At 43.5% G+C, this 18,536-nt stretch overlaps 1 protein-coding gene across 9 annotated transcripts in view; it reads right to left on the bottom strand.

Moving 5' to 3' along the window:
* The window catches only part of Depdc5 (DEP domain containing 5, GATOR1 subcomplex subunit), a 130,058-nt gene extending 112,141 nt beyond the window's left edge, over positions 1–17,917 (bottom strand). For all 9 annotated transcript variants that reach the window (XM_048343357.1, XM_048343361.1, XM_048343358.1 and 6 more), the window contains exons 1-8: positions 17,751–17,917; positions 16,911–17,031; positions 12,884–12,971; positions 12,121–12,167; positions 10,572–10,657; positions 9,101–9,184; positions 7,355–7,404; positions 3,966–4,035 (exon numbers count right to left, since the gene is read on the bottom strand). In XM_048343357.1, coding sequence (XP_048199314.1) covers positions 3,966–4,035; positions 7,355–7,404; positions 9,101–9,184; positions 10,572–10,657; positions 12,121–12,167; positions 12,884–12,971; positions 16,911–16,968 — 483 coding nt within the window. In that variant the 5' untranslated portion in view covers positions 16,969–17,031; positions 17,751–17,917. The remainder of the gene's footprint in view (positions 1–3,965; positions 4,036–7,354; positions 7,405–9,100; positions 9,185–10,571; positions 10,658–12,120; positions 12,168–12,883; positions 12,972–16,910; positions 17,032–17,750) is intronic.
* Positions 17,918–18,536: the final 619 nt, after the last annotated feature.

Here is an 18,536-nt window from a genome sequence, read left to right as displayed (position 1 = left end):
AGGATTGAACTCTGGGCCTGGGCACTGTCCCTGAGCTCTTCAACTCAAGGCTAGGTCTCTACCACTTGAGCCACTGTACCACTTTCAGTTTTCTGGTGGTTAACTGGAGATAAGAGTATCATGGATTTTCCTGCCCAAGCTGGCTTTGAATTGTGATCCTCAGATCTCAGCCTCCTGAGTAGTTAGGATTACAGGTGTGAGCCACCAGCATTTGGAAAATGTATATAACCAATCCCTGCTATCTTGGAGCTTATTGTAACATTAGATAAGGAAGAACACTATATTGTAACTCATACAAATGTTCCGTGAAGACGCACACAAGAAATGTAGTGAATTTGGCTGGGAAAAACACAAAAACTGCATTATGGAGGCAGAGTTTAAACAAAGACATGCCAAAGGATGAGTTGCCAGTCTAATAAATTTTAATTCATATCATACCTTCCCTTTGTTCAGACTGCCTCAAGGAAAAACATAAGAGGTATTTTGGCTCTGTGTACTTTACCACAAAGCACTTATCCAGCCTGTCCCTCCTCCCTGAAACTTTGAAGAGGTCTGGCAGGAAAGCGGAATGCAAATCTCTGACTCCTTTAGTTTATTATAGACCTGGCTCCTTAAAGAGAGAAGTTCTTCAAAGATATCCACCCTGGGCTTTCTCTAGGCACTGGGTCATAAGTTAGGTAACAGTAATTCACCCTCCTTCTCTAATATACAGAAACATCAGAAAGTCAGATGTCATTGGCTCACTCCTGTAATCCTAGAGACCCAAGAGGCTAAGATCTGAGGATTGTGGTTCAAAGCTAACCTCGGCAGAAAAGTCTCCATGAGACTCTTATCTCCAAAAAACTACTCAAAACCTGGAAGTAGTGCTGTGGCCCAAGTGGTGGAGAATTAGCCTTGAGCACAAAGAGGTTCAGCGACAGCCCTGAGTTCAAGCCACCCCTCCCCACCACAAATACACACACAAAAGAAACATGAAGACTAGGAGGAAAGAAAATGTTGAAAATATTACCTCTGAACATGTGCGATTTGGGTGCCTTTCGTTTGCTTTTTTTTCCCCTAGGGCCTTATGCTTCCTAGGCAAGCACTCTGTCAGTTGAGCCATGTCTCTAGCCCTCCACTATTTTTTTCTTTTTTCTTTTATTATTTTTCAGTCTCACTTTTATTGCTTTCTTATTGTTTTGTTTGGTTTTGTTATAGTTTTCAATAGTAGAATGGAACCCAGGACCTCACACATAGTAGGCAACATGCTACCATTGACCTACACCCTCAGCACTGTTTTCTTCTCTTTTTTTCTTTTGGTCAGTCATAGGGCTTGAACTTAGAGCCTGGGTACTGTCCCTGAGCTTTTGTGTTCAAGGCTAGCGCTAGCGCTCTACCACTTTGAACCACAGCTCTGCTTCCAGTTTTGGGGTAGTTACGTAGAGATTAGAGTTTCACAGACTCCCCTGCCTGGGCTGGCTTCAAACTGTGATCCTTGGGTCGCAGCCTCCTAAGTAGCTAGGATTACAGGCAGGAGCCACCATTGTTGGCATTTTTTTCTCTAAAAAACAATTAAAATCTTACTATATAACTCAGGCTGGCTTCAAATGCAAGATTCTCCTGCCTGAGGCACCCAAGTGCTATGAGCTGGGATTATATGTGTATCACTACATCCTACTTATTCCTTATATAAAAATAAATCTGGCTGGGCTAGGAATATGGCCTAGTGGTAGAGTGCTTGCCTCACATACATGAAGCCCTAGGTTCGATTCCTCAGCACCACATGTATAGAAAAAGCCAGAAGTGGTGCTGTGGCTCAAGTGGTAGAGTGCTAGCCTTGAGCAAAAAGAAGCTAAGGACAGTGTTCAGGCCCTGAGTCCAGGCCCCAGGACTGGTAAAACACCTGTAAGAGCCAACAGAGACACTCTGAATCATACATTTAATGTTTAGTATTAGTTGAGTGTGGTGGCAAATGTCTGCAATCCCAAGCAAAACTAAGTTCAGTCCTCACTACTGCCAATGAATAAGTGAATGAATGAATGAATGTAAGAACAAATTTTTTTTTTTTTTTGGCCAGTCCTGGGGCTTGGACTCAGGGCCTGAGCACTGTCCCTGGCTTCTTTTTGCTCAAGGCTAGCACTCTGCCACTTGAGCCACAGCGCCACTTCTGGCCATTTTCTGTATATGTGGTGCTGGGGAATCGAACCCAGGGCCTCATGTATATGAGGCAGGCACTCTTGCCACTAGGCAATATCCCCAGCCCCAAAAATTTTTTTAATTTAAATTTAAATTTAAAAAGAAAAGGAAGTAGTACTGTGGCTCAAAGTGGTAGAGCACTAACCTTGAGCGAAAAAGCCCAGGGGCAGCACTGAGGTTCTGGGTTCAAGTTCCATAACTGACAACAACAATCCCAAAATAATAATAACAGTAATCAAGAACAGAAAATAAATATACAATAAGGAAGGTGAAACACAGTATACTACTTAGAATAAAATATACATAGCCATGTTTTGACTGTATCCCCTCAGCAGATCTGGCAATGTCTAGAGACATTTCTGGGTGTTAAGATGTATATGGTAGAGGCTGGAGAGTAAAACCAGCACTTCAGGAGTAGGAGCCAGGGATGACTGCTCCACATCACTGGACTATGTTCAAGATATCCTCCCACTTTTTGACGAAGCATGTCTACGTTCTGTGACCTATACAGTACCTGCAGCATATGTAAAGAATCTTTGGGGCTGGGGATATAGCCTAGTGGCAAGAGTGCCTGCCTCGGATACACGAGGCCCTAGGTTCGATTCCCCAGCACCACATATACAGAAAACGGCCAGAAGTGGCGCTGTGGCTCAAGTGGCAGAGTGCTAGCCTTGAGCGGGAAGAAGCCAGGGACAGTGCTCAGGCCCTGAGTCCAAGGCCCAGGACTGGCCAAAAAAAAAAAAAAAAAAAAAAAAAAAAAAAAAAAAAAGAATCTTTGAAGGATGTCAGTGGCACAATTCCTTTGTTATAACAATCACAAATAACTCTAGACATTGCCAAGACTACTGGGGAGGAAAAACCACCCTACTTGAGAAGTTCAGCTCTCAAGACAGGTAAAGAAAAGGGGACAAGAAAAAAGAGGTTCGCCAGCATGAGTAATGTTCATAGCTGCTCAATTTGGATTCTTTTAACTACAACAGGTAGCCAAAGAAGGGATTCCTTTTCAATGGTCTTTCTTCATGATGCAGAATCTGATACTTACGCAAATGTGTGTATATTTATTTCTGAAAATATATTTATTTACTTATCTGCAATACTGGTGTTTGAACTCTGGGCCTCACTTTCATTTGCTCACCTTGCTTGCTTGTACTCTACAACATGAGCCACATCTTTTGTCTTGCTTTATATTAGTTGTTTGTTTTATTTATTTTGTTGGTCTTGGGGCTTGGTCCTGGGCGTTGTCCCTGAGCTCTTCAGCTCAAGGCTAGTGCTCTACCACTTTGAGCCACAGAGTCACTTCTTCTGGTTTTCTGGTGGCTAAATGGAGATAAGAGTCTCACAGACTTTCCTGCTGGACTTTCCTGCTCTGGATTTGAACTTCAATCCTCAGATTTCAGCCTCCTGAGTAGCTAAGATTACAGGCATGAGCCACCAGAACCTGGCATAATGGTTATTTTAGAGATGGAGTCTCACAAACTTTTCTGCTTGGATTGACCTCAAACTATAATCTTCCAGATTTCAGCCTTCCCAGTAGCTAGGATTATAGGAATGAGCCACCAGCACCCAGAATCTATGCATAATATTAAATAGACTCACTCAGAAAAAGAAAATACAGACCATTCTCCAAGAGTTTCAACTGTAAGACATGGGAACCGTAGAGGTCTTTGACTCTACTTCCACTGTGGCAAGGAATAATTATCCCAAGGTTTTTGTTTCTTTGTTTTGATTTCAGGATTTAGATATAGTAATATGGGGGAAAGAAACCAAAACAGTCATTTCATAAATCTTACCCTGGTATCTTCACTGATATAACCACACATGACTTTCTCATTCTTTACCCACAGCTCACCAGCCTGTGCCCTGAAAGGGAACACACAAACAAGTTATCACATTCCTTGCTTGAAACCAAAAGTAGATAAGAGTAATTTCCAGTGGGCTACTTCTGGTCTGATACTTATATCTTTTTTTTTTTTGGCCATTCCTGGGGCTTGGACTCAGGGCATGAGCACTGTCCCTGGCTTTCTTTTGCTCAAGGCTAGCACTCTGCCACTTGAGCCACAGCGCCACTTCTGGCCATTTTCTATATATGTGGTGCTGGGGAATTGAACCCAGGGCTTCATGTATACGAGTCAAGCGCTCTTGCCACTAGGCCATATCCCCAGCCCCTGATACTTATATCTGAATGATCTGATCAGCTCATACATTCCCAAAGACAGCTCCATGAGCAGAATTTCTAACTTATAGAATCTGCAAGGGGCTCGGGATATGGCCTAATGGCAAGAGTGCTTACCTCGTATACATGAAGCCCTGTGTTCAATTCCCCAGCACCACATATATAGGAAATGGCCAGAAGTGGCATTATGGCTCAAGTGGCAGAGTGCTAGCCTTGAACAAAAAGAAGCCAGGGACAGTGCTCAGGCCCTGAGTCCAAGGCCCAGGACTGGCAAAAAAAAAAAAAAAAAGAATCTGCAAAATCCTGCCCTATTCCCCCATTCCTCCTGGAGCTCTGGGAAGATCAAATGAGACACCATCAATAAAAAGACTTGATAAGCTAAAAAACTGGTAATTCCTATGGAAATTTTGTTATTCTGTTGTTATTTTTTGTTTTGTTTTCATTTAAGCTATACCCTTGGCTCAGGAAATAATTCATACACACACACACACAATGAATAAAAACCTGAGATCTATGAGGTCCACAAAGTCTAAAACATTTACAAAAAAAAATTGTTTCCTTGACAGAAAGATTTTAAACCATCCATTTTGCTCAACAGCAAGTCACAGTCACAGCTAATGACTGTTACCATAGGAACAGACCGTTTCCTAGGCCCTGGCTCACCACCAGGCAGAGACTGCCTTATGATACTGGTGGCATTAATCTAGATTGCATGTTATAATATGAACTTAGTCACTTCTTAAGTTACGCTTTCACTACTTGAATTCTTTTTCTTTTCTTCATATTCTTTTTTAAAATTAATTTATTGTCAAAGTGGTATACAGAGGGGTTAGTTTAGTACATAAAGGAGTGAGCACATTTCTTATCAAACTTGTTGCCTTCTCCCTCATTTTTCTCCCATGTTCCGCCCTCCCCAATTCCCTCCCCCATCCCACTGCTTGAATTTTTAAAAAGAATCTGAACCCAAAAAACTTGTTGGGGAAAACAAAAGAGAATCCTTTATCTTTTCTTTTAGCAAAAACAAAAAGATCTATACAATATAAAGAAAAAGCAGAATATAAATTTATCTTTATTTCTTTACACTATGGATTGAAGCCAGGGTCTCATATATGATAGGCAAATTCTCTACCACTTGAATCATGTGTCCAGACCTCTTTCTTTTAGGATCAGTATTTCAGGTGAATCAATATTACTGGTTGATGTCAAACTGTTCCTTACAAAAGGATTCTGGTTAGCAAATATGGAAGGAATAACTAAATTAGAAAATTGCCATTTGGCAGCAATCACAAATGAAGTCAGTTGGTAAAAAGTTGATGGGAAGCATGACAAATAGAGGACTACATCATTTATACCCAATAATCAGCAACACTAAAAATGAGTTCACTAGATACAAATACACCTGTGCATACAACAGTGAATTTCAGGAAAGATTCAAATTCCATTTGCATAAGATTTTATTATATGATGTACATTTTTGTACCATTTGAATGTACCATTTTACTCTTTTTTTTTTTTCCAGTCCTGGGGCTTGGACTCAGGGCCTGAGTACTGTCCCTGGCTGTTTTTTGCTCAAGGCTAGCACTCTACCACTTGAGCCACAGCACCACTTCTGTTTTTTTCTATATATGTGGTGCTGAGGAATTGAACACAGGGCTTCATGTATGTGAGGCAAGCACTCTACCACTAGGCCATATTCCCAGTCCCTCATGCTGTACTCTTTGAATTCAAAAAGGATTCTGGTGCTGGGGATGTAGCTCAGTGTGGCAGAGTACTTGCCTAGCATGTACAAAGCCGGGGGCTTCATCTCCAGCACCAACAGAAGGAAGGACCTCAAAAAGTCTCTTAGGGCTGGGAATGTGGCTTAGTGGAAGAATACATATCTAGCACACATGAAGCCCTGGGTTCAATTCCTCAGTACCATATAAACTGAAAAAGCCAGAAATGGCACTGGGTTCAAGTGGTAGAGTGATAGCCTTGAGCAAAAGAATCTCAGGAACAGTGCCTCAAGCCCCAGAACTGGCAAAAAAAAAAAAAAAAAAAAAAAAAAGGAGGAAGAGGAGGAGGAGGAGGAGGAGGAGGAGGAGGAGGAGGAGGAGGAGGAGGAGGAGGAGGAGGGAGGAGGAGGGAGGAGGAGGAGGTGCTCAGGGACAAAGACATGGGTCCTAAGTGCAAACCCCAGGTCCAGCACCAAAAAAAAAAAAAAAATTAAAACTATGATCATGGGCTGGGAATATGGCCTAGTGGCAAGAGTGCTTGCCTCGTATACATGAAGCCCTGGGTTCAATTCCCCAGCACCACATATATAGAAAACAGCCAGAAGTGGCACTGTGGCTCAAGTGGCAGAGAGCAAAAAGAAGCCAGGGATGGTGCTCAAGCCCAGGACTGGCAAAAAAAAAAAAACTACGATCACATTTCTTTCTTTTTTTTTTTTTTTGGCCAGTCCTGGGCCTTGGACTCAGGGCCTGAGCACTGTCCCTGGCTTCTTCCAGCTCAAGGCTAGCACTCTGCCACCTGAGCCACAGCGCCCCTTCTGGCCGTTTTCCATATATGTGGTGCTGGGGAATCCAACCGAGAGCTTCATGTGTAGGAGGCAAGCATTCTTGCCACTAGGCCATATTCCCAGACCACGATCACATTTCTTTTTTTTTTTTTTTGGCCAGTCCTGGGCCTTGGACTCAGGGCCTGAGCACTGTCCCTGGCCTCTTCCCGCTCAAGGCTAGCACTCTGCCACTTGAGCCACAGCGCCGCTTCTGGCCGTTTTTTCTGTATATGTGGTGCTGGGGAATCGAACCTAGGGCCTCGTGTATCCGAGGCAGGCACTCTTGCCACTAGGCTATATCCCCAGCCCACGATCACATTTTTTATTTCACTGTTTGTGTTTTAATATTCCAGTCTTTCACATTTTTGTAATTCTTATTACATAGCTATCTATATGCCTCAAGCCCAATTCCTGCACTAAATCCTACTTGTATTTAACACCTGATATGTCCAAAATGATATACCTACCTGATACCAGCAAATTCTACCTTCTGGGTGATATAAGCACATGTGCTCACCTAAAGGGGGAAAAAAAAAAAGACTCAGCTTGGTCATAGCTATAAAAAGTCACAACCAAGGTCTGCTGGCTTTCTGATCTCTCTTAACAACCCAAAGTTCAATTGGCATGGGAGTAATAAATGTACCCCAAGGAAAAACCTGCTGGGGCAGATATAATAATAAGTGGGTAAGAATTGGGCAAAAATAGACAATAGTAAAGTACTAGTGGCAACCTGTGCTTTCCTCTTGGCATGCTGGGAATCCAACCCAGGGCTTCACACATCTAAGCAAGTGCTCCATCAGTAACTCTAAGTAATTCTCCCAGCCTTATTTCTCACTTTCTCATTTTATGGAATGGAAATTTTCCTTATCAAATAAAAAACAATGAGGCTTTTCTCCTGAAAAATGACATTGTATGGAAATGTTGCCCCATTGATCCTCAGACCTCAGTCTCCTAAGTAGCTAGGATTACAGGTCTGAGTCATAAGCACCCGGATTGATATCCATAATACATAAAAACTTCATGCCCTGGTCCTGAGTTCAATCCCCACAACCAACAACAACAAAATCAGACTTATAAGCCATGAGCCAGTGACTTATGCCTGTAATACTTACTACCTAGTAGGCTAAGATCTGAGAATTGCTGTTCAAAGCCAGCCCAGGTAGGAAAGTCCATGAGACTCTTATCTCCAATAAACTACTCAGAAGAAGCCAGAAGTGGCATTATGGCTGTAGTGGTAGAGCACTAGCCTTGAGCACAAAGAGGCTCAGGGACAGTGTCAGGTCCTGAGTTCAAGCCCCAGGATCAGCAAAAATCAATTTAAGAAAAAAAACAAAAAACTGGGGCTGGGAATGTGGCTTAGCAGTAGACTGCACCACATGAACAGAAAAAGCCGGAACTGGTCCCATGGCTCAAGAGGTAGAGTGCTAGCCTTCAGCAAAATGAAGCCAGGGACAGTGCTCAGGCCCTTATTCCAAGCCCCAGGATTGGAAAAAAAATAAAAAAATAAAAATAAACAAAAACAACTTTCTTTTGTAACAGCTCTGATTAGTCTGATCATTCATTTTAAGTTGAAAATGTTCATTAGAAACAAATAAATGGAGGTAGGGTGTGGCTTAGCATTAGAGCTCTTGACTAGCATGCAAAAGACCTGGGTTCAATCCCCAGTACCTCAAATAGGAAGGAAGAAAAGAAGAAGGAAAGGAAAGAGAGAAGGTAGGAGAGGACACAGGGAAAAACACTCTGTGCCAGAAGCCAAAGGATCAGGATTGTAGCCTACTGTCAACTGCTAATTAGCTACCCAGCCTTGGGCAATCCCTTAGATTCTCCATCTCAGTTTTCTATCTATAAATGAGAGATAATAAGTACCCATTCATTAGGAGGAAATAGAAGAAGCTAGTGAAATCAAGTGACAGTTGGAAAGCAAAAGCACCTTCAAAAGTAATAGTGTTACTTCCCTTGAAAGCTTAAGATGCAGAGTAAATATGTGTGTATGTATGTGCACATATATATACACACATATATAAAAATATGTAGATAAGCAAAAGCAACTATTATGAGAATAGAAGAGGATGCAACATGTTTACAGTAAGTGTCTGAAGATACTAAAATCAGAAATGATTTTATACTCTTCTTACTAGATCTTCTTAATCTCTGTAACAAGGATTATTCAAATAATGGAAAAATACGAGACTTTTTCTTAAGTCACAGCTTACCAAACTCTTCTTTAGTCGCCACATATCCCCTCGGCCAATATATTGATCCTTAAAAGTTAATTCCACTAGGTCAAGGGTCACATCCTAAAAGGGATAGTCAAACATATTTCTCTGAATTAACTTGTCACATTTTATAGTAACAAGATGCCAAAAGATTGGGAGGGGGGAGGTGAAACTAACTACTGAAAAATGATTCAACAGAAACCTGACAAATAGAATTTTATATGAGGGCTGGGAATATGGCCTAGTGATAGAGTGCTTGCCTCGCATACATGAGGCCCTGGGTTCAATTCCTCAACACCACACATATAGCAAAAGCCAGAAGTGGCGTTGTGGCTAAGCGGTAGAGTGCTAGCCTTGAGCAAAAAGAAGCCAGGGGGGCTGGGGATATGGCCTAGTGGCAAGAGTGCCTGCCTCATATACATGAGGCCCTGGGTTCGATTCCCCAGCACCACATATACAGAAAATGGCCAGAAGTGGCGCTGTGGCTCAAGTGGCAGAGTGCTAGCCTTGAGCAAAAAGAAGCCAGGGACCGTGCTCAGGTCCTAAGTTCAAGCCCCAGGACTGGCAAAAAACAGAACAAGCAAAAAAAAAAAAAGATTTTTACATATGAGAAGCAGCTTCTGAATATAAAATACAAGTGCAGAAATTCAGCAGCAGCCTTATTCATTAACTACAATAATACCAGAGTTCCAACTCTGGTTTAGTCTTTTTGTTATTCCTTGCTGTTTGTTTATTTATTTTTCTGAGACATTGGTTCAAACAAGGCCCTGCCTCAGCCTCTCTTGTAGCTGGGATTACAGTACAAGTATATGCCATCATGCCCTGCATTTTAGTCTTGAACTCTGACATAGAAATATAACATTGAGCTATATATGCTTCATTTCCCTATATAATGGCAATAGTACTTTCTGTACCAGGATTTTACCTATCTTTTACATATTTTGCCTACCTTGCTGATAAGGAAAATTACTTCACTACATGAAGAAAAATGGAAAGGAAGAAATTTCAATAAATTAATAAAAAAATTAGCCATTCTACTCCTTATATAGACGCTAAAAAAAGGAGATGGAGCTAAGTGCAAACTACAGACTCCCCTCTAATCCAAATAACTTTTTTTTTGGTTGGGGGTTTGAACTCAGGGCCTGAATCCTGTCCTTGAGCTCTTTCATCAAGCCTAGCACTCTATCACTTTGAGCCATAGCACCACTTCCAGGTTTTTCAGTGATTAACTAGAGATGAGTCTTATGGAATTTCCTGCCCAGACTGACTTCAAATTGTGATCCTCAGATCTCAGCCTCTTAAGTAGCTAGGATTACAGGCATGAGCCACCAGCACCTGGCTATAAGCACATAATATTGAATAGTCTAACTCTATACATAAGTAACTCTTTGTTTTCTTAGTGACCTAACCTTTGAGGAAGGGTGATAATAGTTCCAAAACGACATGTAAGTCCAGAACAAAGACATACCTTGGGGTCTACAACATTCACATAGACATCTTGATAAGGTCTAAGCCGGAATACTTGAGTCACAGTCTGGTCCACACTGATAGTTTCTAAAGCATAAAAAAAAAAAAAATCTGAATCAGATATAATTTTGAAGAATTTATTCTTTTGTTTTTGTGCCAGCTTCTAGGCTTGAACTCAGGGTATAGGTGCAATTCCTGAGTTTTTTGTGCTCAAGGCTAGCACTCTACCACTTGAGCTATATATCCACTTCAGGATTTTTGATTAAATATATTCTAATCTATAAATATGCAGATATTCAACAAACAACATGATTATTTGCTATAGCAAGATATGCTCCCTGGGAAGTAGAACTGAGGCTCAAGTAATGGAGCACTAGCCTTGAATGAAAGAGCCAAGCCAGAGCATGAGGGCCTGAGTTCAAGCCCCAAGACCCACACAAAACAATAAAATACAGATAAATAAATAGGACTCTCTGGGTGTTGGTGGTGAATGTCAGTAATCCTAGCTATTCAAGACGCTGAGATCTGAGAATCATGGTTCAAAGCCAACCCAGGCAGGAAAGTCCAGGAGACTCTTATCCCCAATTAGCCACCAGAAAACTGAAGTGGAGATGTAGCTCACAGTAGTACAGCACTAGCCTTGCATAAAAGAGTTCAAGGACAGTACCCAGGCCTTGAGTTCAAGCCCCACAACTGACAAAACAAAAACAAAAATAAGGGCTGGGGATATGGCCTAGTGGCAAGAGTGCCTGCCTCATATACATGAGGCCCTGGGTTCGATTCCCCAGCACCACATATACAGAAAATGGCCAGAAGTGGCGCTGTGGCTCAAGTGGCAGAGTGCTAGCCTTGAGCAAAAAGAAGCCAGGGACAGTGCTCAGGCCCTGAGTCCAAGCCCCAGGACTGGCCAAAAAAAAAAAAAAAAAAAAACAAAAATAAAAACAAACAAAAAAACCATCATATTCTGGTTAATTTTTCTCCTGATTTTAAATACAGTTTCTTCAGTATTCTCCAGATACTGATAAATGATATTCCTTAGCATTTTGATAACTGACTTGTTTGTAAAGGGTAATTTGCTTCTTTGGTTTTTCATTTTGCTTCTTTTTCATCAGTCAGGGGGCTTGAACTCAGGGCCTGGGCTCCTGTTTTGCTCAAGGATAGTGCTCTACCACCTTGATTCACAGTGCCCCACTTCTGGTTGTTGAGTGGTTAATTGGAGATAAGAGTCTTCTGCCCAGGCTGGCTACAAACTGTGATCCTCAGATCTCAGCCTTCTGAGTAGCTAAGATTATAATAAGCATGAGCCACCAAGCGCTGGCGTGAGGGAGCATAATTTGATAAGAAGACAGACCTGCTCTCATGAGGAAAGGTTTTTTGTTTTCTGTTTTTTTCGTGCTGTTCCTGAGGTTTGCTGGCTTCAAACCTTGATCCTCAGATCTCAGGCAAGTGAGTAGCTAGGATCACAGGTATGAGCCACCAGTGCCCAGCTAAGAGAAGTTTCTTATAGTTTCCTATATAGTATAAAAGTTTCAGAAAAGAGAAAGAGGTACCTTTCTGTAAATCTTCCTTAAGTGACTTGACTTGCAAAAGCAGAGGGCTGAAAAAGAAAACAACACAGATTTCAGAAGCTGTAAGCTGCAGTTGCAGTTCCCTAGCTCCCTTCACCTCCCCTTCCAGGGCAAATTATAGAGAGAATACTTCCTTAAAAACAAGGAAACAGGGGGCTGGGGATATGGCCTAGTGACAAGAGTGCCTGCCTCGTATACATGAGGCCCTGGGTTCAATTCCCCAGTACCACATATACAGAAAATGGCCAGAAGTGGCGCTGTGGCTCAAGTGGCAGAGTGCTAGCCTTGAGGAAAAAGAAGTCAGGGACAGTGCTCAGGCCCTGAGTCCAAGGCCCAGGACTGGCAAAAAAAAAAAAAACAAGGAAACAGCATTTGCACTGAAAGGAAATGAGAAAAATGGATAACTTTTAAAAGAGAAATAATGAATCATTAAAAAAAATTGTGTTGAGGCTGGGAATATGGCCTAGTGGCAAGAGTGCTTGGTTCGATTCCTCAGTACCAAGTAAACAGAAAAGGCCAGAGTGGCACTGTGGCTCAAGTGGTAGAGTGCTAGCCTTGAGCAAAAGCTCAGGGACAGTGCCCTGCCCTGAGTTCAAGCCCCAGGACTGGTAGAAAAAAAAATCATTGATTTATCAAGTCCCAGGAGGCATTGAGTGTCATTAAAGGCCCTTAGGCCTCTCACAAATCACCCTTAGAAGAAGCAGACTAGACTGTCCCAGCCCCTTGAGTCTAGAAAGATACTCACCTGTACTCATCATTGGGGTGAGCAATCTCCACAATGTCTCCAAGCTTAATGTGAGGGAATACTTTGGGATTCACCACTAGCTCATCATCTGAAAGACAATTTGGTGATCTCAAGGAGAAAAAAGAGGCCAAAAGTACAGCTGGTACTCAGTGTGGATAAGGCACTGAGTTTAACCCCCAATACACACATACTCCAAAAAGTAAAACTAAAAATAGGGCTGGGAATATGGCCTAGTGGCAAGAGTGCTTGCCTTGTGTACATGAAGCCCTGGGTTTGATTCCTCAGCACCACATACATAGAGAAAGCCAGAAGTGGTGCTGTGGCTCAAGTGGTAGAGTGCTAGCCTTGAGCAAAAAGAAGCCAGGGACAGTGCTCAAGCCCTGAATTCAAGCCCCAGGACTGGCAAAAATAAATAAATAAAATGAAAAATATACTCACTTGAAAGACAAAAAAAATAAAAATAGAGCTTCCCTAAATAAATGTTGAGAGCTAACAGGAGTAAGGAAATAACCTGGAAGATAAGTTGATTCACTTAAAGTTAGTGAGCTATTAGCAGAGTACAAGACTAATTACTAGTTACCACCTCTACTTCTACCTAAAACTCACTATCTCTCACATGCTATAAAAAAATAAAGCCAGGCTGGAAAAGTGGCTTAGTGATAGAGCACTTGCAGAAAAGGCCAGAAGTGGCGCTGTGGATCAAGTGGTAGAGCACTAGCCTTGAGCACAAAGAGGCTCAGAGACTTTGCACAGTTCAAGCCCCACAACCCACAAACAAAAAAAGGAGAAGAAGAAATTATGTTTCCTATACCCCCTACCTGGTGTATCTTTGTCCTGGTAATTATAATGGCTACACTTATTGAATAGGAACCTGTTCCTTTGCTACATTCTTTTCTTTCTTCCTTTTTTTTTTCTTTTTGGCCGGTCCTGGGGCTTAAACTCAGGGCCTTGGGCTCTGTCCTGAACCTCTTTATGCTCAAGGCTAGAGCTCTACCATTACAGCTTTTTCTGTTTATGTGGTACTGAGGAATTGAACTCAGGGTTTCATGCATGCTAGGCAAGCACTCTACCACTGAGCCACATTCCCAACCTGCTATATTCTTTATATATCTGATCTTACTGGGGCTTACAACATCCTAAGGTACAGAAAATACCATTTTCTCTTTTTGCACATCCTTGCCCTCCAGTGGCTTATACATACATATATAAAATAGGAACAAATGCATAGTAAGGTATAAATTAAAAGTCCAGAGTACAGAACTCCTTGGTGGAATGCTTGCCTCACATGCAGATGGGCCTGGATTTGATCCCCAGAACTGAGGAAAGACAATAAAATTAAACACAAACTAAAAACGACTCACTGTGTTCTTAATTCCAATTGCTGAAGCAAAGAACTTTTTTTTGGGGGGGAGGGAGGTTATGTGTTTGTGTGTGTGTGTGTGTGTGTGTGTGTGCGCGCGCGCACACACACACACCTGTTCTGGGGCTTGAACTCAGAGCCTGCCTAGACACTGTCCCTGAGTTTTTTTGCTTAAGTCTAGTGCTCTACCACTTGAGCATCACCTCTACTTCTGGCTTTCTAGTGGTGAATTGGAGAGAAGAGTCTCATGGACTTCCCTGCCCAGGCCAGCTTCAAACCATGACTCTCAGATTCCCAGACTCTTACATAGCTAGGGATAGTGAATAAAGTTTATCCGATAGAAAAGAAAGTGAGGGATGTTAATGTTAGAAGACTTACCTATCATTAATGAGGCCCTGGGTTAGAGTGCCATCACCATTAATACATGTGTGTATACATATAAGTACATATATAACAGTATATACACCGGCCAGGAATTAGTGAATTACACCTGTAATCTTAGCTGCTCAGGAGGCTGAGATCTGAGAGTCAAGACCAACAAATCCTAGAGATTCTTAACTCCAATTAACCAGCAAAACACCAGAAGTACAGGTGTGGCCCCAAGTGATAGACTACCAGCCTTGAGCAGAAAAAGCCTAGTGAGAACACAAGGCTAAGAATCCAAGAGCCAGTATTGTGTGCATGGGTAGACACACACACACAAAGACCAAGGGAAAGTATTGGCCTAACCTGTAATCCTAACTACTTGAGAGACAGAGGTTGAAGGAATTATTGTTTGAGACCAGCACAGGCAACAAGAAGTTGAAACTCTACCTCAATAAACAGTTGAATGCAGTGGTGCATGCCTATTATCCCAGCAATGGAGGAAGTCGAAAGATTAGAGGCCAAACTGGTACCCAATTCTGCTTTAATGCAGGGTAACAGGCTGCATCCTTCCCCTTTTTCCTATGCCTAGGAGCCATGCAAAGGTTCACACTGGTCAAATCTCTCTTTTTTTGTTGGGGGGGGGCAGTCCTGGGGCTTGAACTCAGGGCCTAGACACTGTCCCTGAGCTTCTTTTGCTCAAGGCTAGCACTCTGCCACTTAAGTCACAATACCTCGTCCAGCTTTTTTCTTTTTTTTCTGGTTTTTTTTTGGCCAGTCCTGGGCCTTGGACTCAGGGCCTGAGCATTGTCCCTGGCTTCTTCTTGCTCAAGGCTAGCACTCTGCCACTTGAGCCACAGCGCCACTTCTGGCCATTTTCTGTATATGTGGTGCTGGGGAATCGAACCTAGGGCCTCATGTATACGAGGCAAGCACTTTTGCCACTAGGCCATATCCCCAGCCCTCGTCCAGCTTTTTTCTGTGTATGTGGTACTGAAGAATCAAACCCAGGGTTTCATGCATGCAAGGCAAGCACTCTAATACCAAGCCACATTCCCAGCCTCTGATCAAATCTCTTCTATGTACATTTATACACTATTTCTCTTACTGAATGTAAAAGCTGAAATATCATTTTAGTTTCTTTTATCCAACTAGTGCAGGCTATAATTTTACATATATAATATATAAACAACACAAATAAAATGAAAGGTAGTGAACCAAAAAGGTTCACAGTATTCTTTTTTGTTTTGGTTTGGTTTTTATTGCCAGTCCTGGGGCTTGAACTCAGGGCCTGAGCACTGTCCCTGGCTTCTTTTTGCTCAAGGCTAGCCCTCTACCACTTGAGCCACAGCACCACTTCTGGCCTTGTCTATATATGTGGTGCTGAGGAATGGAACCCAGGGGTTCATGTATATAAAGTGAGCACTTTACGACGAGGCCATATTCCCAGCCCCAGGTTCACAGTATTCTTTACAAGCTAGAACACAAAGCCAAGTATAGCATAGCACAAATATTAAGGATAAGGTGTAAGAACTGGAAGTCTAAAGACATAGTGAGTTCCAGATCAGCCAGACTAGGGAAGAAAGAAAGAGAAGGAGAACAAGGAAGAAAGACAAAGAAGAAGAAGGAGGAGGAGGAGGAGGAGGAGGTGGAGGAGGAGGAGGAGGAGGAGGAGGAGGAGGAGAACAAGAACAAGAAGAACAAGACAGAAGAAGAAAAAGAAAGAAGATGAAAGAAGAAGAAAAGGAGGAAGAACTCTGTAAATACCCTACCCATATTGGAAATTAAATTCAGAGTCTCTCTCTCTCTCTGGGGGGGGGGGGTGTTTGTACCAGTACTGGGGCTTGAACTCAGGTCCTGGTCATTGTTCCTTAGCTTTTTTGCTCAAGGATGATGCTCTACCACTTGAGCTCTAGCTCCACTCCCAGTTTTCTGGTGGTTAACTAAAGATAAAACACTGACATACTTTCCTGCCCAGGCTGGCTTCAAACAAAACTCCTCAGATCTCAGCCTCCTGAGTAGCTAGGGATACAGTTGTGAGTCACCAGCACCCAGCCTGGAACCCGAGATCACATGCATGTGAATCAAGCCCTCTACCAGTTGTGTTCAGCCTGAACATAAATGCTTATAGAATGGGCCTGCATGCTCATTCTCCTTACTGCTGTATTATAGTGACTGCTTCACTTAGTTTTTAATTGCCTGTCTAGCTTCTGTTATCACAAGTTGTTGGTGAAATTTCAAGGCCCTGGGCACATCAGAATTTCAATGAACTTGCACAACCCACAAAAACCAGTGCATACTAACCACTGCCCCCGAAGCCCTTCTTGTGGATGACAAGTTTGTAGACCTTTGTGGTTCTCATCTTGTCCTGTGGTTCCAACCTTCAGCTGTTCCAATGTCGGAGCAGAGAAGTCATCTTGCCGCCCTGCCATTGAAACATAAACAAAAAAGACGGGGGAATGTCACAATGCCTGGCAATTGCTCTTGGATTTTAGGCCACTGAATAAACTGATGTCGCTCTGCTGACAGGTGGCGCCAACCCCAGGATGAAATCACGCCTCAAATGCCAAGTCGAGAAGGGAAAACACATAGAATCTGGGAACTGGGGGCAGAGTTGGGTCAGGGTCTAGTCAAACCTGAGAAAAGATAGTCTCTCTTACTCCATCGCTAAAATTAAGACTTGCAATACAGGAGGCACTCATTACCATGACCCCGCCTACATCAATAATACCCCAAACGAGATCTTAGAAGAGGTTAGTCCACTCCATCTGCTGGATGAGGAAAATGAAAACCAGTACCAGAGACTTGCCCAAGGTCACTCAGAAAAATGAAAAACACTCCCCACAGTTCACGTTTCACCGACAATATCCTGGACCAGGAGAGCACCAATAGGAAGAAGGGATGGACACCTCTGCTGAACCTCCCCCATCTGTCCCAACTCTCAAAGGACCCTCTTGCCTCCTCCACTTGGCCGCTTGAGGCACAGAGAGGGGAAGAGACTTGTCCAAGGTCACACAGTGGGTTAGGAACAGTCAGGACTGGAACTTAAGCCGATGCTCCCCTTCCCTCTCACAACACCTCCCTCCCCCCCACACCCCAGACGCACACACCCAACCTCAATCCCGGGCAGGCAGCTCCACTCACCCGCAGCTCTAGAGCCCCTTCCCCGTCTCAGGCCGGGCCCCGAGGGCCTGACCCTCGCCAGGTACCGAGCTCCTCCTCTGGATACCTCAGCTAAGGCTCCACGGCCCGCGCAGTTTCCGCCCCTGAGCTCCAGGCGCCGGCAGGCCAGCCCCGCCACCGAGCGTACACCTGAGAGCCCGCGCCGCTGCCGTGGCCCCGCCCCTCGAACACGCCCCCTTCCCGCCCCGCGACACCCCCCCCCCCTCACCGCAAACCTTTCCCAGCCGCTCTAGCCGGACCTCCGCCTCGTCTCAGTGGCCGCGCTACTTCCTCATCCGGGACTCGCGTCGGGGGTGGGGCGTTGAGTCGGGTCTTTGGATCTGGCCACCCCCACCCCTCCCGGCCTTTCCCGCCTCTCCTCGGAGAGGAAATCGGAAATTCATTCCAGGTCCCGGACCTAGTGTCTTGTTACCTAAGAAACTGGGGCGATCTTAAAGTGCTCTCTCCCTACCAGTTTAATCGAGGCTAGTGACTCTCAAACTGGCCCAGAGGAACTACTGGTAAATGCAAAAAAAAAGAGAAAGTTTCGGGGAGAACTTTTGCCAGATGCAATGGTCTGAGGACCTGAAACTTGCTGTGATGGCTCCTGCTAGGACCTATAATCCAATCCACTTTGCGGGTCTTTGCAGACCCAGTCCCCTCTCCCCCCAAAAAAGGATGTTATGTTCTTCTAATTGTTATTAACAAAAACTACCAGGATTTATCTGTAGAGTAACCCTATCGGGCTATTTCACTGATGGGAAACCA

Source organism: Perognathus longimembris, chromosome 3, assembly GCF_023159225.1.
Source record: "Perognathus longimembris pacificus isolate PPM17 chromosome 3, ASM2315922v1, whole genome shotgun sequence".
Taxonomy (NCBI): Eukaryota; Metazoa; Chordata; class Mammalia; order Rodentia; family Heteromyidae; genus Perognathus; species Perognathus longimembris.
The sequence above is the reverse complement of the archived record's forward strand: the minus strand, read 5'-3'. Positions and strand labels throughout refer to the sequence as shown.